This window comes from Drosophila obscura, unplaced genomic scaffold (genome assembly GCF_018151105.1).
Source record: "Drosophila obscura isolate BZ-5 IFL unplaced genomic scaffold, ASM1815110v1 contig_200, whole genome shotgun sequence".
NCBI lineage: Eukaryota > Metazoa > Arthropoda > Insecta > Diptera > Drosophilidae > Drosophila > Drosophila obscura.
In genome coordinates this window covers 72055-98127 of record NW_024542791.1, presented here as the reverse complement: position 1 = coordinate 98127, position 26073 = coordinate 72055, and the positions used below count along the sequence as shown (strand labels likewise).

Sequence of the window (26073 nt, the reverse complement as noted above, 5' to 3'; positions counted from 1 at the left end):
TGAATAGCTGTTAGATCGATCGGTGGTGATCGTCAGATCGTCACAGCAGCCATCACTTGCCGCCAATTGTGCATCGATCAGCGTTGAGCTCCCCCAAAAAGAGCGGTGCGGTAGAGCAGACAAGACACCGATACAGATGCCGACCTTGTGGCATCAATCCGATCGAAGCGAAAGAAATGCGTGCAAATAAAATGGTTTCAGTCTTTTTTTTTTTAATTTTTTTTTTTTTTGATTTTTTTTCGTTTCTGGGTTACATCGTTCCAACCAACGTTCCAACGAAGGTCTAACAAATTGTGACTTCCAATTAAGTAGAGTCCAAACAATTATAGCGATTTCGGAATCCGATTTTTGGACACATCTCCTCGCGTGCTGTCGTCCAATTGACGTTGGTCAGCCAACTTGGAACAATTAGCATAAATTAAAATTGGTTTACGGCCCAACATTTGCCCGATGACACACTGCACACTCGCACAGCAATAGAGGCACACACAGAGAGACACAGCGACGCAGCGACAGAGAGTGAGAGGTGCGAGTGGATCGAACCGAGAACCGAACCCATGGATGCGATGCGACTGAATCCGCCTAACGATGAGAGTAAAAGTGATCCAACCGGTTAGCCGCGAACGCAGTGCGGGGCCGCTTCTATAGTTAGTCTCTGAATTTATGACCCACCCACCCTCTACACCCTCCACCCCCCCACAGAAACGAATCGACTTAGAATCAAACGCAGCACTTTTTAATCGCGCCATATAAAGCGCAGACGGCAGACGGCAGAGCAGAGCAACGGCAGAATAAAAGCAAAAGTAGCAGCAGCAACAACAACAACAACAAATAATATACAAAGAATGTTTTGCGCATGCGCCGCATCATTTTCTGTTTCTTCTGCTGCTGCTGGTGCTGCTTGTTCTTTGGTTTTGGATGCCCTGTACTTGGGGAGTGCTGTGGGTATGTTGTATAGAGGAAAAGATATGTGACTGGCAGAATAATTGCTGAGTATTAATAGAGATGTGTTCACAGCTCTCTATCTGTGTGGAATAGAAAAGAAGAGGATCTCGAACCCTTAGTTATTTCGTTTCAACAATCAAAACGAGCGCTGTGGTACCTAGAATTCCAAAGATTTGGGATTCAAATTAAATGTACTTATACCTATATATAATGGCAAGCAATGGGCTGCTACAGCGGAGTACTTCCAGAAATGCAAGCAAGAAATGGAACGCATATTTACCTTACCCTATAAAGCTGTACCTTCCTATGCTCTTTGGTGAACCACAAGCAAGTCCAATGCTGGGTATTCACTAGTCCCAACTATAACCCACTCACCTGTATTCTCTTTTTTGCTGCTGCTTTGCTGCTGCTTCATAACTGTGACTTGTGTTTGCACTGTGATTTATATTCTTTTTCGCTCTGCTCGCGCTTTGTTGTCGGGTCTGCTTTTGCTTTCATTTGAAGCTCGCTTCGAGCCGATGCTGCGACCAGTTCGCTGCTAAGTACGCTAAACAAATAGAAGATTTAGAGACATTCTTCGACAAAAGCGTTGATTTGACTAAATTAAGCCGCAGACGGCGCAGCCGCCGCAACGGTCGCATCGGCATTAAATTGTAATCAATTTTAATGGCTTCTTGGTTGATGTAGCGCTGTAGCTGTAGCTGTGGCTGATGCTTCCCATGGATAGATCGCCGCATCAGATCATCATTGTCAACTGGTTTTGACCAACAGCAGAAACGGAAAGACATCAACAACAACAACAACAACAAAAAAAAAGGTGCTATGTTCTTACAGCTTTATTTTTGCGTGTCTCCCGTCCGTGCTCAGTGAGCTGTCATCGCATAGATTATCATTATTTCTTCTACAACTCTTTTGTAGAGCAGATCGCGTTTTGTTTGGCAATGTGTTTTTTTTTTGTTCTTTTGGTTCTTTTTTGGTGTCAGGTTACCTTTCAACTATTTAGATTGAAGCTAATCAAAGTGAAGAATTAACAGAGCTAAAAATGTTTCTTATATAAATAATATGGCTTGGAATTTGTTTTACTTATTTGTATGTCTCTCGGAAATGCTGCTAATTATGTTTTAATTTGTGAAATTTTGTGGCCTTATGTAAACTTATTTTTGTGCAGAATTTTAGCAATATTTTGGGCAGATGTTAGATAATTTTAATATTGATTAATATTAATATTTTCTATTCGAAATTAAAAATTTAATCAATAATAAAACTAATCTTTTAGCTCTGCAAATTTTCCAAAAAAAAATTAAAAACAAATGCGAATTATTTGTGCTTTAGATATTTGCCTATTATTTTGTCTGCTCTTTTTTTTTAAGTTTTATTATATTCCAGCTCTGAGCAAAACTGTTTATATAATCCGTCCCATAAAATATTTTACACACTGCCCTTTTGCAGCTTTGCCAGCTTGAAGCCCGTTAAATTACTAGTACGATCCATGAAACGACCTTCTGCTTGCTTCCTTATTATGCTTTAATAAGCATTACATCGAAATCTACATAGATATTTGCTTTTGGTAACTCTTTCACTTTCATTTTGCTTCACATGCCCAGCTAAACCATCCCATACCATCCCATACCATCCCGAACCCATACCCATCTTGATTTGATGCCGCCCACAAAGAAAAAGCCACACTTTGCTTTTTGTTCGTATGTGTGTGTCGCGATATAAAGCATCAAACATCATTATCACAGCATCATTAACATGCATATATGTAGTACCACTAAGCCAAGCATACGAGTATACCATTCCGTACTTCAGCACATCCAGCCCCCCCACCTCAGCCTAACTTCATTCATATCCATAGCTGCAATCATATCCAAACTATATTCCAAGCCCGAACCGAACCGAACCGCACCTCACCCCATCTCAATTTACATCCATATCCACATCCACATCCTATACACATCCCATGCCATACCATACCAAACCATCCATCCATCCTTATGCCCCTTGCCATCCACACATTGACATGACTCTGTCTTTTTGGCTTGGTTTAAATTTTAGCTCATTTTTTTTGTCTATGGGATGTCTTTTTGGATATTTTTGGTGTGGTGTGGAATTCATGGCATCATCATCATCATGATCGTCAGGCAGGCAGGCAGAGGCCCGGCAACAACTTGACTCTGAGCTGAAGTGCAACTTGCTGCACTCCTCTCCCACTGCATATCGCTCTCTCTCTCTGCACATAGCTCTCTCTCTGTCTGTCTCTGTCTATGACTGCAGTTTAAACGTGTCTTCAGCTCTGTTATTAAATCAATAATGAAGCACACGAAGCGCCCCGAAGCTGCATCAGCATCATCATCATGATATTGATGATGATGATCGGGCTACATCATTAGCACCAGTTGTGACTGCGGCGGCCAATGTTGCTGTTGCTGTTGCTACGAGTATTGCTGGTGTGTGTTTGTGCCTGGTCTGGTGTTTGTTGTCGGCGTCTCTGGCACGCCGGCTGACACACAAAAAAAAACATCGTGGAGTTCACGGAACGCACCCAAAAGCCAAACTCCGTTTTCGATATTTCGTTTTTGTTTTTGTTTTTTTTTGTATTTTGTATTTTGGCATTAGACAAGCTTTGTTTTGCCAGCACCAAGCACCAAGCACCAAGTTTGGCTTCAAGTTCTTCGTGGTAGGGGGGTACCCATCTCCGGGCTTGAAGCTCGCCAGAAAGAAATCGAATTCGAACCGAACTATTAACTTATTGCAGTCAGTGTAAGTCAAAGTCGAGACGTTTGCAATATTTCTCTCTGTAGCATTCGGGGGAGATCTGTCTGGTCTGGCACATTCCATCCAGCCAGCCAGCCAGCCAGCCAGCCAGCCACGTTTTCGGTCGGTGTTTCAGGCACGGCAAGGTGTTGAGGTTAACTAAGGTGTGATAAATTTTTTTGCCATCGATAGGTCGCTCTACTCTCCGCCTCGAGTGCAGTTTTCTGGGCATTTTTCGCTGTTTCGTTGTCGTCTCTTTTTGTTTTTTTTTTTTTTTTTTTTGTTTTTGTCATAATTGTTTTATTATGGTCGTGTGGGTCGGGTTCGTTCGGTTGTGGGGGGCGCCAAAGTCAGTTTTTCATTGTTGTGTGTTTCGCTTTTAGGGCAGGGATTACGAGTGGAGGCAACTAAAACCAGAAAAAAAAACTTAAGGGGGACACAGCATCGTGACAACGCTCCCCCAACGCAAAAGCTCAGTGCTATAAAACAGTTGCAGAAACCTATATATATATATTTTTTTTTATTAATATTTTTTTTCTGTGTGTGTGAGATAAATTCTCATAGTGCTGAGGAAATCTTCTTCCAACAAATATAATCATTTTCAATTCATTTCTAACTCATTTTATTTGCTGAATTTCTAACTATTTTTGTCTGATTTTTTAGACACTTTTTTCTACCATTTTTGGTGGTAATTAATAGGCAGAGACACGGACAGTAACGCCTTGGCTATACTCAGCGGTGGGGGAGGAGGGGGAGTTGGCCCTCTCCACTTGTGCATAAAAATTTGTCCATCCAATGGCTGGGCTGTGTTGCTATTGCTGTAACGATTGGTGTTGCATTGCCACTGACTGGCAACACGCAAGCCCCCAACCAACCAACCAACCAACCAAATGAAAGAAGCGATGCCAAACTCTGTTTGTCTATTACTTAATTGCCAGGCCATACGCTGGGGATGAGAGGATACCTGAGAAGCAAGCGTAGGAGTATCAGGAGGAGGAGCAGCAGTCGAGAGCATGGAGGTAGTCGTAGTCTGCCTATAATAACAATTAGCGTGGCATTTTAATATGCATTATTGCTGTGAAAAGATCGCAAACTGATTTCACCAGCAACCAAACAGAAGAAGAAAAAAAGAAACAAAAAATAAAAGGCAGCAATAGCAAAGGCAAAGGCTGTTTTAGCAGAAGAGTCACGACTTTAGCAGGACGATGAGGAAGCCAAAGCCACGGGCAGAGCCACAGCCACAGCCACAGCCAGAGCCATCTCCAAACTCCATATGCGTTGGGGTTTTCTTCGTATATGGTTGGTGGGGAATCTTAATTACACAATTAATTTGTTGAGGCATGCAAAATAAAAAGTCTTCGTTGCATGGGTTTCAGTTTCAGTTTCCGTTTGTTTAGGGTGATCAGGTGCTCGTTAAGAGTGTCCCCATATGGTCTTCGCATTGCACTTGAATGATGCAAACATTTCCCTAACACTTTCAATGCCTACATATAATGTTAAGCGCATTAAAGTTGGTTATTTAAATGGAATTTATAGTCATGAGGATTGGCTTAAACTAAGCATTATTACATTTTTACAATATTGTATTTTTTTCTGAAAGGTTTTTTTTTATATTAAAATATCATAAATAGATTTAAAGTTTATACTTTAAAATAAATATATACGTAACCAACTTTTAATAGATTTAAATGTTATTTATTTTACTAGAAATTTTTGCCAATGAATTGAACACATAAATTGAATTTTACTTCCACTTTGAAATATGTTTCAAGTCTTCATTGAAGTAATTTTCTTCTATAGATTATCCCTTAATTTTATTCGCCTTTCCATCCATAATTCGCGCTGGTAAAAGCCCATCTTCAAAGCTGTCTATGTAGTAATTTCCGACAGAGTAGACGTAGACCTCCCCTCCACAAAACATTTTCCCAAGAATCTCTTTATTAACCATTAACCGCTTTTTGGCCGGTAAAGGTAAGCAAATTCCCAAAAAGATAAATCTATTGTATCTGGCAGATACAAAACTCAAATTTAGATATGCAAACGAACAATTTTTCCGTACCCCAAAGACGAGTGGAGTCGAGTCGAGCTCAGCTGAGCTGAGGCGCTCACACTAAATCAAATCTTCATGAGGCCCCCAACGACAAATATATGGGTTAGGCTCAATTTGCAATTGATAGAGAAGCGCGGAGAGTAGAGTGGAGTGGGGAGGAGAAGTGGCTGCTCTAAGGCTGGGGGACTGGTGTGCATCTCACAGATACACAGACACACAGATACGAAGGCAAGACAAAAGGTAATATTGGCGTTTTAATGCATGTTGCCTTTGGTGTTTGTGGCTGCTGCTGCTGCTGCAACCTGCTGGGAAAACACTGAGAGCTCTGCCTTGGTTCGCAAGGGGCAGGGTAATCGATTTGGGAACCAATGATACCGCTCTGCCCCCTGCTGCACGTCCCTCCCCCTCCAATTGTTTGTTTTTCCAATGAAAGCGAAAAGCCCAAAAAACAGAAAAACCAAAGAAAACCCCGAAACGTGCAACAATGGACAAAGGGTAGAGCAGAAGGCAGCTCAGCTCGAAATTAACACTAATACGATGCCAAAGAGAGGGAGCAGCAGTGCCAGTCTGGCACAGCGAAGGGAAGGGAGCTACCAATCTCAGTCTAACTTCTGGGGAGGAAGAGGCAGGGAAGACTGCTTAGTCTGGGAGTCTTAGCTGCGGTGGTGGCAGTGGTACATAGCGCCAATCCCAGTCAAAGTTTCGGTTCAAAGGGGAGGGGGCTGCTTCCCATCCCAGTCTAAGTTTCGGATGCGGCGTATCTGGCTATCCATTAGATACTTGGCCAACGTCAACGTCGCGTGTTTTGATAGCTCGCTGATATTTCAGTCAGTAGGAGCAACAAAAAAAAAAGCACAATGCAACAATCAAAAAAGCAGAAGGCAACCCAACAAAAAATTGTGCCAAAAATGTGCATACCCTGGCGGAAAGGGTATTATGATTTGTAGCAACAAAAGGAAGGATCCTGCATTACATAAATATAGAACAATAAAATGGAATAGGTTGAGTGATGCAATACTCGTATATTAATTAATTTCCATCCTCCAATGCAAGCTAAGCCCTGAGATTTTAATATATTTTACATATATATTACGGCCAAAAATATATCAATATAGTTTGTAGCTGTCATAGAAACAATATGTGCAAAATTCTTTCATTCTTTCTAAAAGAATTCAATTATTCAGCTACGAATAGAATGAATCGAATTTATATATTTTATGCCTCTCAAAGGGTATCCACAAGCTTCGACTTTTGCTGTTTCGTTTCGTTTCTTCCTTGCTCTTTTTTATATATGTATGTATGTATTTCTTTAGGTGCCTGGCCAAGCTTCCCACCTCGCATCAGCTGCACCTTCTTTGCCGGCTTCGATTCCATGTCGGATGCGCGCGCCTTGCAAACGGAGCCAAGAAATCTTTGATTTTTCTTCTTTATTTTTTTTGGACAGAAACCTTTTTTCTCTAACCGAAAGTTGAGGCTGAGCAAAAAAAAAAAAGTTCCATTCCATGCCCGTAATTATGTAAGCGGCGTTCCAAAACTGGCAGCTTATTTATCTTTGTCTCAGTCATGTCAATCAGTCGGTGGCAGCGGCAGCGGCAGCTCAGGCAGCAGCTTCGACTCCGTTGCCGGCAACACACTGATGCACTGCAGCATCATGTGCACCTTTGACCCAGCCAGCCACAGCCAAGTTTGGTGGGGCGCCGCTCAACATGCAAATTAGGCAGCTTCAATCTGTATTATAAATGTGGGGGAAAAAAAAAGTCTAACGCTCGGCAATTGCCATTGGAAGTGGGTTTTTGGGGGATTGAGCATTGAGCATTGAGCACTGAGGAGTGGAGCATCGAGGCAGGGTGAGACTTCTAAATGGGCAATCACCGGGGCATTGATAGTCATGATTGAACTATATTTGGAGTGAAAAATCAATGGGTTCGGGGCATGGGGTTTAAGGTGTATTGAAAGATTGAGTAATGCAAGGAGCACTGGGAATGGAAAGTATGCTAGATAAATGCGGAAATGAATATCAAATTTAGATGACATCTTTTTTTACTATTACCTATTCTTTTGCATATTATATTTCCCTTCAGTGAAATGGTTTCGCATTAATTAATTTCGCCACAGGAAAAAGAGACCATTGAAATATCTATTAAACTCCAAAAACGAGAGAGAGATATATAGCTAAATACAGATACACCTAACAGCTATTATTTTAATAGATTCTTTTTCAAACTCCTCCAATATACATTTAATTGCGATCATTGTTTCCAAGCCAACTGCCTTCTAAATTAATCTTCTTTCACAAACGAATACTTTCATTCGAAGCAAGCAATATATCTAAATTAATGCAGTTATTTTTAGATACATTTGCTGACTGGATTCATTTTAGAAGACTCAGACACTCTCTCTCTGAAGCATCTTTTAGTATGGAAAGAAGGCAGACATATATCGATGATGATGATGATGATGCCGATGATGCTGTAGATGCTTCACTGATGATATAACAATTCAATTAAACCAGTTTACAGAATGAGTATAAGCAGCTCCGAGCTGCGAAGGTAGATCTGCAACTGTGGCACCACCTTAACGGCAAATTCTTTTATTAGAATTTCATGCAAATATCGTTTGGCGACAGATCACAACCTGCAGCGGATTTAGTTACCTCCCTGCCTGCCTTTTGCTTTTTATGAATCCGCTTTTGCATAATGTTCCAGTGGACATTGGGCTGGGTTCGATTTTTGATTGTGGCTCTCTGACCCATTGCCGGCATTTTGGCTTGGCCTTTGGGCAAGTTCCTGAGGCTGCAGTTTTTGGCGACAAGTGCCACAGTCAGAGAGCCACAGCCACAGCCACGGTCCGAACCAAAGCAAGAGTTCGCGTATTGGCCAATACACATAGGTGAGACTGCCCACAGATACATTCAGACAGATCCATGATTGGGGATTGGGCATGGGGGGAGACTCAACTGGTTGAGATGCGCTCAAAAAATGACTTCAATCCGTTTGGATGGTCGTCTCAAGGGGACACGGCGGTGGGGGATCTGTGGGGTGCCATGAAATGTCCAAGATGGCCTTCGATGATTTTTGCAGCGATTAAAAAACCGATGACGATGTCTCGTGGTTCACTTAGCATTCAAAGTGGCGCAAAGAGATTTATACGAATTGTTGCGACAATTTTCAACCTTTTTTTTTGTGTTTTACTCGAATTTTTTGCTGTTGTTGCTGCTGCTGCTGCTTTGAGTCATTCCATTCAATTGAAATTCTTGAGCACAATCTTGTTATTGTCTTTTAATGATGTTGTTGTTGGCTGTTGGCTGTTGGCTGTTGTTGCTGTTCATCTTGATAGTTGTGGAGCCAACACTTTCGATGTTTAACTCTGACTGACCTTTAGCCATGGATAGTTCTATATATTTGTATCTGTATCTATACATCTCCAACTGTATCTGTATCTGTATCTGCATCTGTACATACGAGTCTGCTGGCTGACACAGTTTCGCTTACGTTTAATTGTACGGATTTATAGGATTTTAATAGCTGCACCGTGTGTGAGCTTTGGCATCGGCAGCGGCAGCGGCAACGAAGCCGACAACGACAACGGCCAAGAATTGCCCGAAGATTCCATATAACTTGATTTATACTACCAACACTTAACTGGCCAAAGAGCTGGCTGGGTGCTGGTTTTAGTGGGTGCCATAATTGATTCGCCAAGAGACTCGACTCGTCTCTCGCTCTCGCTAAGCCTACGGTGATCGTGTTGCTGCTGTTGGGCTTTCCATGGGAGGTTTCATTATAGTGTGTGGGGGGGTGGGATATATTAATTAGACATGGCCCCAGGCGCGGGGAGGAAATATCTGTATAGCTGTGGGGCAGCCATTAATGGAGTGCTAATCATGAAGAAATATTTCAGCTAATCAGCTAATTCCCAGAATTTCATCTCACCCAAAATGATTCGAAATTCCCCCCTTAGATATTTTCCATTTCACTTCAGGTGAAATGTCAAGTTCCTTAGGCAAATGATTCAAGACTTTTGCTCCCACATTCATAATGTTTGATACACACCCTTTTTGGTGAGCCAAAAGAAGGCCAGAAACAATGCCACCGAAGACAGACAGTCAGACAGCTAGACAGACAGCTGGGCTAGGGTTCCCAGATCAATATGAAATATCATTCGCCCGCCAAATATGGCCTTGGGTCATTTAGAAAGCAATTCATCGAAGCAATTCGAAGCTCACAGTTGAATCGCAAAACAAAGAAAATAAAAATAGAAATACTCCTAATACAATAACAGCAACAACAACAACAACAAAAAATAGATTCCCGAATAAAACTACCGTGGGCTACTGCCAAAAAGGCTACCGGGAAGAGTGCGCGATAAACATTTAAGATTGCCCATTTTAACCATTGTGTTTGATGGCCCCAAAGCTAAATTTACAACCCAAAAAAAACCACAGCCAAGCAGAGATATCTGTAAAAAATTGCAATTTGGGTTGGGTTTGCTTACTGGATGAATTTTTTGTTTTTATTTTGGCTGTGGCTGCTGCACATCTTCTTTCCTGAAAATATTTTGCAGTTTTCTAATTGTTTTGTTTGGTTTTTTGAAGGGGGGATTTTCATCTCTTGTGCGAGACGCGGCATCGTTAACAAATTTATTATAATGGAGAGAGAAACATAGATAGAGAGAGGGAGAGAGAGAGAGAGGGAGGGAGAGAGAGGGAGCGAGAAAAATCCCCAAAAAAAAAGATACACCATTCCTCCCCAGAGTCGCGTCGCTGAGTCGCTGCCTCTTTTCGTGTCTTCTTGGCCATTGCATAAGTTTGCTAATTTTTTTTTTTTTTCCAACAGAGCTGGGCTTTTTTTATATAATATCGTTAATACATATTATTTTGCAAGGCTTTGTTCATGCTCCAGGTAGAGTCTTGTACTTTGAACTGCGAACTCCATTGGGCAGAGGCAAAGGCAGAGGCAGAGTCTGTGCCTTAGAGCTTGCTTTTGGCCAATGCCCGCCTGATCAATGGATGGACTTGGACATGTAGGCATCTGCCGAAATTGACAGACTGAATGAAGAGTGGGAGGGGGGAGGGGGAGGAGTGGGTTGTGGTACTCGTCTTGTGCAGTGACCCAAAGAAATGGTAATGCGAGTCTGGATCGTCTTCGTCTTTGGTTGGGTCAGAGGGAAACCCATGCCCCATACCCGCACCTCATGGCCTGGCCTGGCCACTCAGTCATTGAGTCAGTGGGTGCAACACAGTCAGCCGCAGAGCCACAGCCGCCACAGCCAGACTTCGTGTGAAGATCTGTGAGAAGTATACAAATGGGTTTCAGGTTCGTTGGTTCACTACAGTTTTTTTTTTTGTTTCTTGCCTGTGTTGTGGACTGTGGGCACCAAAGGAGTTTACTTCTCATTTTGTGCTGCAGGTTTTCGTTCAGCGACTGTGCGGCGGCTTCGATGGTATCGCCTTTGAAATCCACGACAGCGACAAAAGTCGCAGTGGAAGACTGCGACGACGACGACGACGACGACGTTTGGCCTAATAGACATAGAGGAGTCCCCAAACCCCCTGCTTGGTTTTTTTTTTTTTGTAGAGTCTCTTCCTGCAGTACCTTTGATGATGATGATGATGTTGCTGTTGTTGCTGTTGCTGGGGGAGGCCATTGATGATGATGATGATGATGATGAGGAGGAGGCCGTTCGTCTGGAGACTAGACTTTCACTATTAATTGTCGATTTTCATCAATTGTTGTTGTTCATTGTAGTTGTTATACTACGGATCGGATGGGCTGGTATGGTGGGGTGGGTGATGCGGCAATGCTTAATGGCCTGGCCAATGGGTAATGGGGTTGGTATTTAAAGTTGAGCACAAAAGACTCAAACTCAGACTGAGAGCTGAAAAACTGTAGAAGAAGAAAAAGAAGAAGAAGAAAAAAACCCAATTTCTTGTAACCGTCCTCGAATCGAAATTTTCATATCGAAATTGGATCTATTACTCAATGGAGAGTGAGAGACAATTTGATTGATTTATGCAATCTCAGACCTTTCCTCCAGCCATTGTCTATGGCAGTTAATTGCTCATCCAGCAGAAGATCCGTCCGCTCCACCATTCTGCTGCGAGTCTTCTGTTATATCATCGAAAAGTCTGGGCGGGGAGGGGGTACATGCCCCCCCCCCTCGTTACATTTGCATTTCAAACCCAACATTTGACATAGTTTTGAGATGGCATTCTACAAAGCGATTGAGACGCCGACAATGTCTGAATATTTGTCACTGCCAAAGTGCCGACCTGCCTCTGCCAACTCTCATCTAACCATACCCAAAAAAAAAAATGGTAGGGGGGTGCACCGGCAACAGCCAATAGAACAACATTTATGATTAGTTTTTTCTAAGTTTTCTGTTTTTATTCATATGGAAGTTGGCTTGAGGTTCGTTGTTGCTGTTGTTGTTTCTTGTGGCCAAATGCAGCGCTTAATCATCTATAAGGCAAGTTATGCCTTTTCGATTTGTCGCTATGGGAAACTTGAAATTCTGGTAGAGTTGGGGGGAACGTAACGTTTTCTAGAGTGTGTGGAAGATGTACAAATAATTTACTGGGTTTACGGCTGCTTGTAGGTCAACGTTTGGTGCCTAGGAATTTACACAATTTAAGCAATTAAATTGCGATAGCGATTGATCATGAAATACTATTTATGTGAAAGAACTAGAGATACTTACGCGTATGCGTAAGGTAAGGTGTGTACAAAATTAATTATATTTTATGCTGCATTTTTATTACCAATTTAGTTATTTATTTTCTATAAATATGTTTTAGCACTAAATAAATTATTTTAAATAAAGTTGTACTCAAGAGTATGAGGAGTTCGAGTCAATAGAGGAGACATGTGTAGTTTTGTATTTTATTCAAACATAATTATATCCTATTAAATTGTGAAAAAGTATCAGTACTTTTTGAACACAGTTTTCCACATATTTTGCACATGCTTGTTAAATTAAAAAACGTTCAAACAATTATGGTATGGTATCTGATTATAATGTAATCACATGATGTTCCAATTACTGCTTTTCTTTGGGGCAGAAAATGCTTTAATTTGTTGAAAGATGATTAATGTTTTGACCAACTTCATGTAGAGCTTTATTATCTCTTTTTTTTTTGTCTTATATTGCCATGAAAACTATTAAATTTTTTTGTAGTTTTTAATCATTATGTCTCCTTGATTTATATATTGGTATATTTTTAATGTGTAAAGTATTTACATGGCAATAAAAGAAGATGCCAAAAATATCCTCTGCTAGTATTTAAAGTTTTCTGAGTCGTAAAATTTCAATAATTTTGAATATTTCTTTTGCCATCCAAACGGACAAATCTCTCAAGCATAAATTTGTGCAATATTTCAATACACTGAAATGCACCCATCATGAATATTTATATAAATTGTATATATTTATACACACATTTATCTATCTATCTATCTTTTTTTTCGTTATTTTTTTTTTGTATGACTTTATGACTGCCCTCCATGAACTGCGTCCACGTTTTTCTCGATTTTTGTTGTTTTATTTTTGGCGTTGGCTTTTCGGTGTTTGTTGGGTCTACTTGGGACAACTGACACGACAGCCAAACAGCAACCAAAATCATTTATTAATTTGTCAAATTCAAGCCAAGAGACACACGTTAGGAAATCCACAATCTGGCGGTGGGCTATGATTATTATTATTTTGCCAGCTTTTTTTTAGTGTTTTGTTTTTACTTTTTGTTTTGTTTTGTATGTAGCGTAGCTGTTGGGGCTGCCGGGTTATAACTAATTCCTGCAGATAAAAAGTGTCAAAAGAGTCAGACGGCCAAGAAGTCAACTGAAGTCGGCACAAAAAAAAATCAGTGAAAAATAACTAAATACACAGCAAAAGTTGATTAGTAAGAAATATATGTACATATGTATGTATATGCATGTCTGTATGAGACATGTGTGAAAAATAGTTTTGTTGAAGTTTGCTTATAATTATGGTTTGGCTTAATTAATGGTTTTGATGACAGTTTCTTACTGGCCTGAGATTTATGGGAATTGGAGAGGGAGGAAACTTTGAGCCAAACCGAAGGGTTTTTATATAGGGGAGATTATGACTTTAAATAAACATGGGGAATAAAAACAAAGACGGTATGGAAATAGGATAAATAAAGGGGTAATTTTTCAGCTAAATATTAATTCCATTTGCTGCTATTTCTACTCTTCTACTAAGAGTATTAATCCAAAGAATTACAACCTCAACTTATTCTTCAATTTTCAATAATTTCGTTTTATTGATGTGCAAACAAACAACAACAAAAATTATGCAAATTATGAAAAATGATTTCACAAAGCCAAAACGAAACGCTGCCACACAGAGATTCGATGAGGATTTTGCAATGCGAATAGGCCAAAATATTTATTATAATCAACAAAAACAACAAAAAAGAAACAACAGCGAACACCCGCAACGTGGCAGGGAACCCGGGTTGTTGGGGCAGCCAACAGCCAGAGAGTCAGGGAACGTGCAACAACGGACAACACAATTTATTACATTTTATGTGCCGCATTAACCGAGCGATGGAGATGTGATCCTCGTTTCGTTTAGGTTGGTTTTTACTCTTGGGGGCTGGGGGGTTTTCTATTTTGTTGTTGTTGTTTTTTTTTTTTGGCAACATCTTCGTTTTCTTGGTTGCAACGTGAGCTTGCCTCATTGCTAACCCCGCGACACAATGAGGAGGTGTCGTGGCAGGCATCGCTACCCCCCTACTACATCTATATATTTATATATGTGGACAGTTGCTGGAGTTTTTGAGCATTTCTAATTAAGACATTCGATATGGAGGAGGCTTGCGTGTGGAACGCAAGACAATTGGGCAACGAACAGCAGCAGCAGCAGTGGCAACAGCAGCAGCAACATCAACAGCAGCAACATTAGCGGCAGTGGCAACAGCAACAGCAACTTATGAATCTTCTCATATCTGAGACAGCACTCGTATTTGGCATTTCACCAACCATTTAGCATTAAGCGCACCCCAGAGACATTCACGCAGTGGCATTCACGGCCGCTTGACTTTCAGTATTCTAAATTGCTAAAGACCTTTTCCTTTTTATCCTTATTGCAGGTGCAGCAGCAGCAGCAGCAATAACCGCAGGAGGAGCAACAGCAGCAGCAGCCAGTCAGCAGCCCCGCAAGTCGAAACTCCTTGTCGAGCGAAAAATCGGGAAAACTGACAGCAACACTGACAGCACAACAGCAACAGCAGCGGCAGCAGCAGCAGCAGAAACTACAGAAGCTCCGGCTACGACAGCAACATCTGCAACATCAACAATTGCAGTTGCAACAACAACAACAGCAACAGCAACAGCAACAGGAGGAACAACAGCCACTGCAACTGCAACAACAGCAGCAACAGCAACAGCAATCCATACCACAAAAATCAGCCAAGTGAGGCTTAATAACCCAGCGACATCAAGCATGTTACTTTTGCAACCCAATGTAAGTTTATATATAAAATATGTGCACAGGAATATCATGGGAAAAATGTCATAATTATTCATTAGGTGGGGGAGAGAAAGTTTTTACCCATAGAATATCAATAAACCTCAAGAACTGCCTTCGTTAAATTTGTCATAAGAGTTAGCAATAGAAACCTTCACTCGAAATATTTTAAATTTATTTACACTCCCATAAACACGCAAAATATTTCCAATTTCCAATTTGCAATCCTCATATCCCGCTGGGATAACTGTCGAATGAGAACAAAATAAACATCCTGAGCGTAAAGTGTGTACAAATTGTATGCAAATTGGCCATGTCCATAGATGAATGGAAGCGTTAATTGCCAGCTGCGATGAGTTAAGTGGAGTCAAGTTGTCTCACCAAACCACACCCCATAAGCAGCAGCAGCAGCAGCAAACAATTAAATAGCTATTGTTACGGGGGAAACACACGTATGTTTGGAAAACATTTTGGCCACAGACCATAAGCATAACCATAAGCATAACCATAACCAATTAGGAAAACATTCTAAAGAGTTTTGCTTTTTCCAGTGCTGGCCTAAGGGTGGGCTCTGCTCTGGGCATAGAAGAGCCAATGGCAGTTGCACAAGGAAATGCGCATGTCCTGGGGGAAAGTTAGACTCCGCCAATCCATACGAGCATTTGGCTATCCTAAGCTATTTTATAAGCTAGCTGGCTGTGGTTTATTCAGTCACTAATTCAGTCGACTGTCGACTGTCTTTCGTTGCAGAGCTCCTTTAGTTCACTGTCGCCCTTTGATAATTTCTCCACGCAATCCGCGACGACGACAACAACGTCGTCGGTAACCGCAGCAGCAGCTGGACACCATCATCTGCAGCAGCATCAGCAGCAGCAGCAGCAACATCAACAACATCATCATCTCCAGCAGCAGCAGCAGCAGCAACATCTGCAGCAGCATCACCAACAGCAGCAGCAGCAACATCAGCAGCAGCAGCAGCAACATCAGCAGATCCTTAATACCCAACAACACCAACACCTGCTGAAGACCGAGTCACTGCTCTCCCATGAGGAGGATCAGTTGATAAGCAACCTGAACGACGTGGCCGGATCGCACAGCGAGCTCTTCTCGGATCTCTTCTTCCCTCGGACTCGAACAACTCGCTGCTCTCGCCGACGACCAGCGGCTATCCGGATAATCCATCTGGCGAGGATCTCACCAGCTCCATCGAGAATCTCACCAAGCTCACGTGCCTGCGGGACAAGCGGCTCTCCTCCATTCCCGAGCAGCAGCTCAGCTCCGAGCAGGAGCAGCAGCTCTGTCTGCTCAGCCTTCGCTCCAGCAGTGATCCAGCCATAGCCCTCCACGCCCAACAGCAGCAGCAACAGCAGCAGCAGCAGCAGCAACAGCCCCAGCAGCAGCAGCAACAGCAACAGCAACAGCAGCAGCAATCCGGCGCGGGCCAAATCCAGCTGATCTCGCCCATCGGTGGGCCACTGTCCTGCGGCAGCAGCCTGCCCAGCTTCCAGGAGACCTACTCCCTCAAGTACAACAGCAGCAGCGGCAGCAGTCCCCAGCAGGCCTCCTCCTCCTCGACGGCGGCAGCGACGCCAACCGATCAGGTGCTGACCCTCAAAATGGACGAGGACTGCTTCCCCCTGACGACTGCCGCCGAGGTTATGTCCGGCTGGAATGCCAGTCCTGCCCCGGCTCCTGCCCAGCTCCAGCAGCTGCACACGCTCCAGACACAGTCCCAGATGTCGCACGCCCATCCGCATCCCAGCAGCAGCAGCAGTGGCAGCAACAACAACAACAACAACAACAGCAGCAGCAACAACGGTGGCAGCAGTGGCTACAACTACCACGGCCACTTCAATGCGGTCAATGCCAGCGCCAATCTGTCGCCCAGCTCCTCGGCTAGCTCGCTGTACGAGTACAATGGTGTCTCCGCTTCCGATAATTTCTATGGACAGCAGCAGCAGCAGCAACCGCAGCAGCAGCAGCAGCCTAACTATCATGTAAGTACAAACAATATATGGTACAACATATATAAGAAAACAGAAACCGAGGCACTCAAGTCAATGATATAAGTTTACCTAAAACCCAATAGAAGGATCATTTATTAGGGATCTGACTTTGGCATACAATCTACTGGGATATATGCCTGATGCCGAGCCATTTGAAGCTCAAAAAATGAGCAAAATAAAAGAAGAATTGAATTGCCTTCACAGAGAACAAATGCCAAATTTTATAAAACTAATCTCCAATCATCCTGAATGCTAGAGGTTCTGTGAAAAACTATTTCATACTCAGTCTTGGTACTGCTTTGCTGCTAAAACTGTCTACGATTAATAGCAATTTTAAGCACAACTTCTAGACTTCTTAAGCACGCTAACCACTACCCTCCTGGATCTCTTCTTCCCTCACAACTAATCCCAATCTTATATCTTATGTTTTCCCCCCAGAACTACAATTCACACAATGGCGAACGCTACTCGTTGCCCACCTTTCCCACCATCTCGGAACTGGCGGCCGCCACAGCTGCTGTGGAAGCGGCAGCAGCCGCCTCCATTTCCGCTTCATTGGGGCCAACGCCCGTGCGTCGATCCTCGCTGCCCGTGCAGCGTACAGTCTCACCCGCCGGCAGCTCCGCCCAGAGCCCCAAGCTGGCCAAAATCACGCTGGGACAGCGACATCACGCCCATGCACACTCGCTGCAATTGAGTTCGGCGCCCAATTCGGCGGCCAGCTCGCCGGCGAGTGCCGCCGGGGCAGATCTGCAGGCGGGACGACTGCTGCAAGCAGCCTCCCAGCTGTGCGCCGTTTGCGGGGACACCGCCGCCTGCCAGCACTATGGCGTGCGGACCTGCGAGGGCTGCAAGGGATTCTTCAAGCGGACGGTGCAGAAGGGCTCCAAGTATGTGTGCCTGGCGGACAAGATGTGCCCGGTGGACAAGCGGCGACGCAATCGCTGTCAGTTCTGTCGCTTCCAGAAGTGCCTGGTCGTGGGCATGGTCAAGGAAGTGGTGCGCACGGACTCCCTGAAAGGACGCCGTGGCCGGCTGCCCTCCAAGCCGAAATCGCCACAGGAGTCGCCGCCATCGCCACCCATTTCGCTGATAACGGCTCTGGTGCGGAGTCACGTGGACACGACGCCCGATCCGTCGTGCCTGGACTACACCCACTACGAGGAGCCGTCGATGAGCGAGGCGGACAAGGTGCAGCAGTTCTATCATCTGCTGACCAATTCGGTGGATGTGATCAAGCAGTTTGCGGATAAGATACCCGGCTACCTGGATCTCACGCCCGAGGATCAGGAGCTGCTCTTTCAGTCCGCCTCCCTGGAGCTGTTCGTCCTGCGTCTGTCCTATCGCGCACGCAGCGACGACACCAAAATGATCTTCTGCAATGGCACGGTGCTGCATCGCCATCAGTGCCAGCGATCATTCGGCGAGTGGCTGAACGACATCATGGACTTCAGTCGAAGTCTGCACAGTCTGGAGATTGACATATCAGCGTTTGCCTGCCTGTGTGCCCTCACACTGATCACAGGTAGAGACAGTCTCACTTAAACCCCAAAAAGGCGAATCATTTATTTACATATTTATTCCCTTTGATCCTTTAGAGCGTCATGGCCTGCGTGAGCCAAAGAAAGTGGAGCAGCTGCAGATGAAAATCATTGGCAGTCTGCGCGATCATGTCACCTACAATGCGGAGGCGCAGAAGAAGCAGCACTACTTCAGTCGCCTGCTGGGTAAACTACCGGAGCTGCGCTCCCTCAGCGTTCAGGGATTGCAGCGCATTTTCTATCTGAAGCTGGAGGATCTGGTGCCAGCGCCAGCTCTTATCGAGAACATGTTCGTCACCACATTGCCCTTCTAGGCAGTCCAAAACCAACAACACAACACAAGAACAACAACAACAACAACATTGCTTCCTTCAACCTAGAACCTAAGTTAGAGCCACTAAGAACTAGGTAGACCATAACTAGCTTTAGTAGAAACCCCCAATAAATAAAAAGAAAGAAAGAAAGAAAGAAAGAAAAACTAAACGCGCAGTGCAAGTATGCAGCAGAACACACAGGCCATATCTATATAGTTCGAGGATAGCTGCTGGTTAGACAGGCCATCCATCCATCCATCCATCCATCCATACCCTGCCCGATGGATAATTGCGTACATGAATATTTGAAAGAGACTCCGAAGGCTCCTTTGTGACTTCGTGTCAGCGCCCAAGCAAATTACAACTTGTTGACGTTAATTGTTCAAATTGTTTAATTTCAACTGTCAAAATCAATAGGCAGGCACGCACGGAACTTCAATGGAAAACACTTTCCCAGCACAACCCTTTATATCCCGAACTCTACTCAAACCTGGCTCAACATTCAGACGGACACGGGCAGCACCGAACGCTCTGTTGGCTTTTTCTCTTTTTTGCTAACTTCTAGTCAATTGTTTTAAGCGTTACACAAACCACAATTAGAGCTGTAGGATTATTATTTGTAGTACACATAGGTCCCTCCAGAATTAACTCGAAATAATACTAGCTAATAGTTGAATGAGTGGCCATAAATTCGAAATTTTGGATTGAATAATTCATATAAAAATTCTATAATTTGTTTTCCTTCTAAATGATTTCCACTCTGCCGATTTGTGGATATCAAACTATCATATCATATACACAGCAATGCCATGCTTGCCCTCTGGCTAAGATAAATCCCATACGAATCCCCCATACCCCAACCAAGTATTTCTGTAAAATCTACAATAAGTATGCCCAAATTTAGGGCTACAGTTTAGCTACATATATCTACATAGATAGGCATAGCATTTAAGGTATTACTTTGATTGAAGGAGTTATCAATGGCACTCAACCAGTGCACAATGAGAGTTTAAGTACCTTTTTGTGATGATTGTGTCTGACACAAAGAGTTGCACACAAACACACAAATCTAGCAAATAAGTAATGGATATCTGTTAATCTTTAGCATACACATAAGCTAAGTATTTCGATAGCCCAAAACCCCCATACCCCCATATGCGTATCTTTTAGTGTGTACGTTACAAACGAGAAACAAAAAAAAACAAAAGAAAAATTAAACCTTATTTAATCTTAGCCACTACAAACTGAGTTCTCAAAGAAAAGGCAAATGGTTCGATTGTATCTCTCTCTGTCTCTCTCTCTCTCTCTCTATGGGTCGATCGATCCATTTGTCCACTCTCTATATATGTGTGTTATTTCGATAGGAAAAACCCCCCTCTATGTGATTTTGTGATAGAATTGGCATTGAACTTTAAATCTGTGTCTATAATACATATATACAATACATGCATAAATATACATATATATTTTTATGTCTAACTTTTGTATGGTTTATTTTATACGTACAACTTTTCTTTGATAACAACAACAACAACAACAAAAACAAAACAAACAAAAAATAATGATCATTAGCTAGCAAAATATTATAAAGTATATTTCAAAATACAGCCTTTAGCAGATGATAAAAAATTAAAAAAAAAAAAACAACAACTTTCCAATTAATGTTTTGTATTGAATGGAAAACCAGTTTTCTATGTGTAAATTTCAAGACTTTTATAACTAAAATAATTAAACAAACAAAAATATATGTATATGAATATGAACAACATATCTCTCTTTAAGCTTTCGAGTGCACAGAAACAGAACCCTTAAGTGTTATTAAATCTATATAATTTATGGGATATGAAATGATACCTACTATTGGCATGCCTATATATTAACTATACAATTTAGATAGATCATTAATAAATTATTAACGTACATGTATGTATGTAGCACCAGAGATGAACTAGATTTTGTACCAATCTTTAGGAGGAACTTAGGCCAAGGTAAACTAAGTATAAACCATGATCTGCATGCGGCTAAGCTGAAGCTATACACTTACATATAAACGCATATACATTATATAAAACATTTACATCCAAGTTGCATGACATGTTTAGAATTTTAGAGCAATAATTCATAAGGACAAAGCACTTTGAATAAACTATAAACTATAAAAACAAAAAAAACCTATTAAATAGAAACTACAAAATGGAAACTTGTAACGGTTAGGAAACGGGAAATGAAACAGGAAAAACACAGGAACAAGTTAGGTGACCAAGAATACAGTTTGAAAGAGCAGCTCTTTAGCAAGCGATGTAAGTTAGGTTCGGGTTCGAAACCCACAAAAACGATGCCATTTTATAGCCGTTACAAACAATGTATATCCAATCATGCACCACATAACATTAACATACACACACACACATATATATATATATGATATATATATAATAGTTATAGTAAACCTCTACTTTGTACCTACACAAGAAAAACATACAATACATGAAACCTTCATACATACTACTATATACATACATATACATATACAGATATATTTTGAATAGAGAAAAACAACAACAAGAACTTTTACAAGTTAATTCTGGCACAAATATAGCCATAACCGGAACATACATACATATACATATTTTTTGGGTTAATTGTTCTTTTTGTAATTTTATATATATACACACATACATACATACGCATACCTATATGTGAATGTCAAGTGTGTGAAACAAAACAAAAGAAAAAAGAAACCAACCGTAAAACGTGAAATTTTTCGATAAAACGATTTTAAAAGAAAACCTTTTTCAACATTGCTATAAAAATTATATATGTATACACCCTACACACACGATATATAGTATATGTGAATATATTTTGAAATATATATACAACATATACACATACATAGATGTATGTATATATTTTACTAAATAAGAGTTCAGATTTAAGCTAGAAGCAGCGCATCAAGCTTTATATAAACAACAAAGATTGGCACAAATTAAATTTAAAGCATTACTTAGATGTTTTCCGACAGATAATACTATACATAAGGATAGTGTATGTATATGAGTGCGTCTATTGGTGCAGAATCAGCAGACATCCACACACACAACAGAGATAGTAACTTAAGCTATATTCAAAACTAATTGTGCGCCTACTACTAGCAAAAAGAAATACCTAAAGATGCTATAAGTATACATATAAAAGATATATTTATATATACATATGTATAGTTGCTATATAGTTGAGTACAGAGATGCGTTATGGTTACATAGCCCCCCGTTGTGTAATTTTTATTTTTATTCTAATTTGAACGTTTCATTTAACTCTTAAGTATCCAAAACAATATGCATATGAATGTTATGATATAGATACATATATGCCATATATATTTATATATGTAGTATATATATAGGTATATATGCATATATGTATGTATCGGGCAATTCAATTAACTCTGCAATTCAATACAAAGCAAAGTTTTTTCTATATCTGTCTTTCAAAACAAATTAGTTATACAAACCAAAACGTATTTACATAAATGTATACAAACACAAATCGTATATTTTAATTGATTTGAAATAAAAGAAAAACTAAATCAATTTACTTGCTAATGTATGGTCTTTTTTTGTCTTATTCTAGCCTAATATTGCAGACAGCTCTCCTGAGTCTTATTTTAGGATTTGTTTTGTCGTTTGTGCTATATCTTTGGATATATCGTAACTTATACTAGTCTTAACTGTGGCTTGATATTCGAACTAGCAGTCTTATGTACAGGGATTGGTGGTTCCTCTTAAAAATTTACAAAATAAAACAAACACTTTAAACATAAACGCGCAGATAGGCATCAATGGACTCTCGGCAGATGGGGCAAGCAGCCCCCAAGTCCATGTACCTTTGCATCTGCACTGAACACTCGGCGCACAGGCATAGATGGCGGCAGGGCAGGATCACAATGTTGGTGCGACGCTCCATGCACACCACACAGCCCCCGCTACTAGGTGTGACGCCATCGCTGGCCTTATTGGAACCACTCCGCCACATGCGGTTTAGCTGGTGTTCTGTCCACAGATAAGCGCACTGCGTTTTCTCTGAGATCTCTGTGCGGGCCCGCTGCAGCAGGTAGATGAGTAGTAGGTAGACGTAGCGCCGGAACATGTAGAGAACCAGCAGCAGGGCGACGCCAATCGACAGCCGGAACAGACTGTTGAACAGACCCAGGCCGCGGGCCACAATCGAGTGCACCACAAAGGCCAGTATATAGTCGAATATGGCGATAACTGCCCGCGGTAGCAGCATAATCAGCCATAGTACAAGGGTGCCCAGATCATCGAGCAGGCCCCAGCAGAACAAGCCACTGGATAGCAAAAAATCTCTGGTATGCAGCAAGCCACCACATGTGCCGCCATGAAAGTATTCCGCCAGATCCAAGATGTTGTCGTACAGCCTGTTGTAGCAGCTTTGGAGCTCGCAGCCGGTGTATTTCAAAAGGTGCAAGGCACGCGTACTTCCTTCAACAATGCAATAGCCAATGAAATAGCTGCCCCACAGAAAGTAGGACACGCAGGTAACGATTGCATTTATAACAAAGGCCAGTGGCCGGAGCAGGGCTTCATCGAGGCAGTCCAGGACTTTGACTAGAAAGTATAGCATGATTTCATTTCATGAGAACAAAATCAAATTTTAACGAAATGCAAACAAAACGAAACCAAAACAATGACGCCGGCAGTGTGACCAGTGCTGCCGATTCAGCTTTTTTCCCGTCAACTCTGGCTGATTTTTTTAACAAGCTGCGGGAAAAAATTTGTATATTGCGGGAATTCTGGAAGTTGTATGGATATTTTTGACAATTTAATCCAAATTAAAGAATTCAGTGAACCTGATACGACCAAGCGCATTCTGTGCATAAGGTATGATGAGTTAGTGGAGCTAATACTTTAAAAACACTAAAATAGTGAACCCATAAATTACGTTTTTTTTTCTTGAGTTTTCAGCCTTTTTCCTGAGTGCTGTTGGCAGCACTGAGTATGACCTCAGAAAAATCCCAAAATGTACTTCTCGTCATTTAAATATACCGAAAAAGTACCGCTTAAAAAAGCAAGCAACGCACTTAACCCCGAACTATTAATACATTAATTTCATGATGTTTGTGAATTATATTCTTCTTATAGATCCATGCTATAATGTTATATATAGGTAATGCACTTTCTTGCAAAAAAAAAGTTTGTATCATTGTCTTATTTGAATGGCTACATTTTAATTAGGTCCCACACTTCTGAATCTGGGACTTTGTTCATCTGCAATAATAATAAAAAAAAATAGTTTAAATTTCAAGTTAAAATTTCAGTTTAGCAGCTAATCAAAAACTTACCAACTCCTGCTTCAGTTGATCGGCTGCAATGGGAGTTTCTGTGTCCGTGTCCGTGTCCATGTCCTCCCCTTGCAATGCAAAACGTCTCTCTGTGCTAAATCCTTTTTCCTTTAGACTATAAATAAAGAGCGCCAGATAGTCAGCGAATAGAACACGTATGATATCATTTTTGGATCCAACATGCAGCAAGTTCTTGCACTTCCTGAGAGCTCTTACTATATTTCTAGCATACGACTTGGCCCGAACAACTTTAGGCTCGAACACTAGACTCTCCACTGTATTTGCGTACTTGGCAATTACATCCTCCAAGTTTAGAATTTCAATTTGCTTACAACTCAATATCAACGATTTGAGCTGCGGACATGTAGGCAAATATAACCTATATGTGATGGGCGAGTCTAATATGTGAATTGACAGCTTTGTCAATTCAGGATACACAACATCCAGTTCCAGGCCTATTGGATAATAATAGCACTGTAGCGTAAAGTCCCCAAGATCCATTGTACATAGTGTGTCGAACGAAGTCACTTCCAATTCTTCCAGGTGAATCAAGTGTCGTATTTGTTGTTCTGAAATTGAATGTTATGCCAAGACCAGTCAAGCCAAGCTGCTTAAAATCTTACCGTGATTCATCCAAAATCCCTCTATTTTCAAAATTTTACAGTATTCATGCACGTATTGAAACACATCCGTTTCGTGGCTTTGGTAGACACAGTTCAACTTAATGCTTTTAATGCTTTCCCTTTTTAGAAAGCCTTTGATTGCATTGAAATTATCATCTGTAATTGCAAAGCTGCCTGAATCGAGATTGATGCATTGCATTGCAATGAGCTCTATCATAGAATCAGATACATTCGCGTCTATATCAATGCAGGTAACATTGGATCCGCACAGCGTGACAACAACTTTCAACTCGTCCGCTGAAAAATCAGAGCAAATAAGTTGCTTGAATGCATTCCGGCTGTGATAGACAAATTGTTGGCTTAGTTGTTGGTTGACTTGGGCCAATCGCGCTTTGTCTCCGTCTTTCAGATATCCAAACACCATGTCCATGATCTCTACGGGTAAATCGCAAAACATTTTGAAACAGAAGCGAAGCACGAACACGTTTTAGCACAGGGACCGGAAACAGGAAACAGAAGATACAGGTATGCATGTAGATATGTATCAGAGATGGGAGTCCTTGTATCGATGTTATGCCAGGGATTCGTACAGTATTAATTACTGAATTACTGAGCCGCAAAAATTTACTGAACCAAAGCTTGCAATGATTCCTTCAGAATCACTTTCAAATTTTGTTGTTTTCCGGAGCTGGCGTTTGTGTCTTTCCTCAGGATTAAAATAATTTAAATCTTTTTTTGGTGTTCTTCTCTCTCTCCCGCGTGCTGCCAAAAATATAAACTTCAGAGCTACTACAAATGTTTGTTTGTTTCATCCATGCTTAATGGAGGCATTCGAATTTCTACCAGATACGTGAGCTCCAACAAATGTCTGACGTACTGCTATCAATCCCGCCAATTTTCAAGTGATCACAAAGCGAATCAAAATTTAATGTTTATTCTTCTGTTGAATTGAATCATTGACTTTGTGTAACGACCAAATAAAACTGCAA

At 41.6% G+C, this 26073-nt stretch overlaps 3 protein-coding genes across 3 annotated transcripts in view; 1 reads left to right on the top strand and 2 right to left on the bottom strand.

Annotated features, from left to right (window-relative positions):
- LOC111078469 (probable nuclear hormone receptor HR38) overlaps positions 1–21950 on the top strand; it is a 36988-nt gene extending 15038 nt beyond the window's left edge. Inside the window, 5 exon segments of the mRNA XM_041593796.1 lie at positions 14864–15235; positions 15989–16361; positions 16364–17235; positions 17683–18769; positions 18843–21950. Coding sequence (XP_041449730.1) covers positions 15215–15235; positions 15989–16361; positions 16364–17235; positions 17683–18769; positions 18843–19099 — 2610 coding nt within the window. The 5' untranslated portion in view covers positions 14864–15214 and the 3' untranslated portion in view covers positions 19100–21950.
- A 672-nt stretch (positions 21951–22622) lies between these two features.
- Positions 22623–23873, bottom strand: LOC111078471. The gene has a single exon (XM_022373167.2). It carries the CDS (start codon positions 23741–23743, stop codon positions 22913–22915), a length of 831 nt encoding a protein of 276 aa, XP_022228859.2. The 5' UTR covers positions 23744–23873; the 3' UTR covers positions 22623–22912.
- A 370-nt stretch (positions 23874–24243) lies between these two features.
- On the bottom strand, positions 24244–25601 carry LOC111078470. Its single transcript, XM_022373166.2, has 3 exons — positions 25085–25601; positions 24462–25030; positions 24244–24387 (listed from the first exon to the last, which is right to left on the bottom strand). The coding sequence occupies exons 1-3, from the start codon at positions 25539–25541 to the stop codon at positions 24340–24342; spliced, it is 1074 nt and encodes a 357-aa protein (XP_022228858.2). The 5' UTR covers positions 25542–25601; the 3' UTR covers positions 24244–24339.
- Between the last annotated feature and the right edge of the window lie 472 nt (positions 25602–26073).

What these genes read in the sequence shown, in the direction of transcription:
- LOC111078471 (XM_022373167.2), bottom strand. Translation starts at nt 23,743, where the DNA reads ATGCTATACTTTCTAGTCAAAGTCCTGGACTGCCTCGATGAAGCCCTG.
- LOC111078470 (XM_022373166.2), bottom strand. Translation starts at nt 25,541, where the DNA reads ATGTTTTGCGATTTACCCGTAGAGATCATGGACATGGTGTTTGGATAT. An exon ending in GGGATTTTGGATGAATCACG is followed by an intron (nt 25,031 to 25,084) that starts GTAAGATTTTAA and finishes ATTCAATTTCAG; the next exon opens with AACAACAAATACGACACTTG. An exon ending in ATCAACTGAAGCAGGAGTTG is followed by an intron (nt 24,388 to 24,461) that starts GTAAGTTTTTGA and finishes TTATTATTGCAG; the next exon opens with ATGAACAAAGTCCCAGATTC.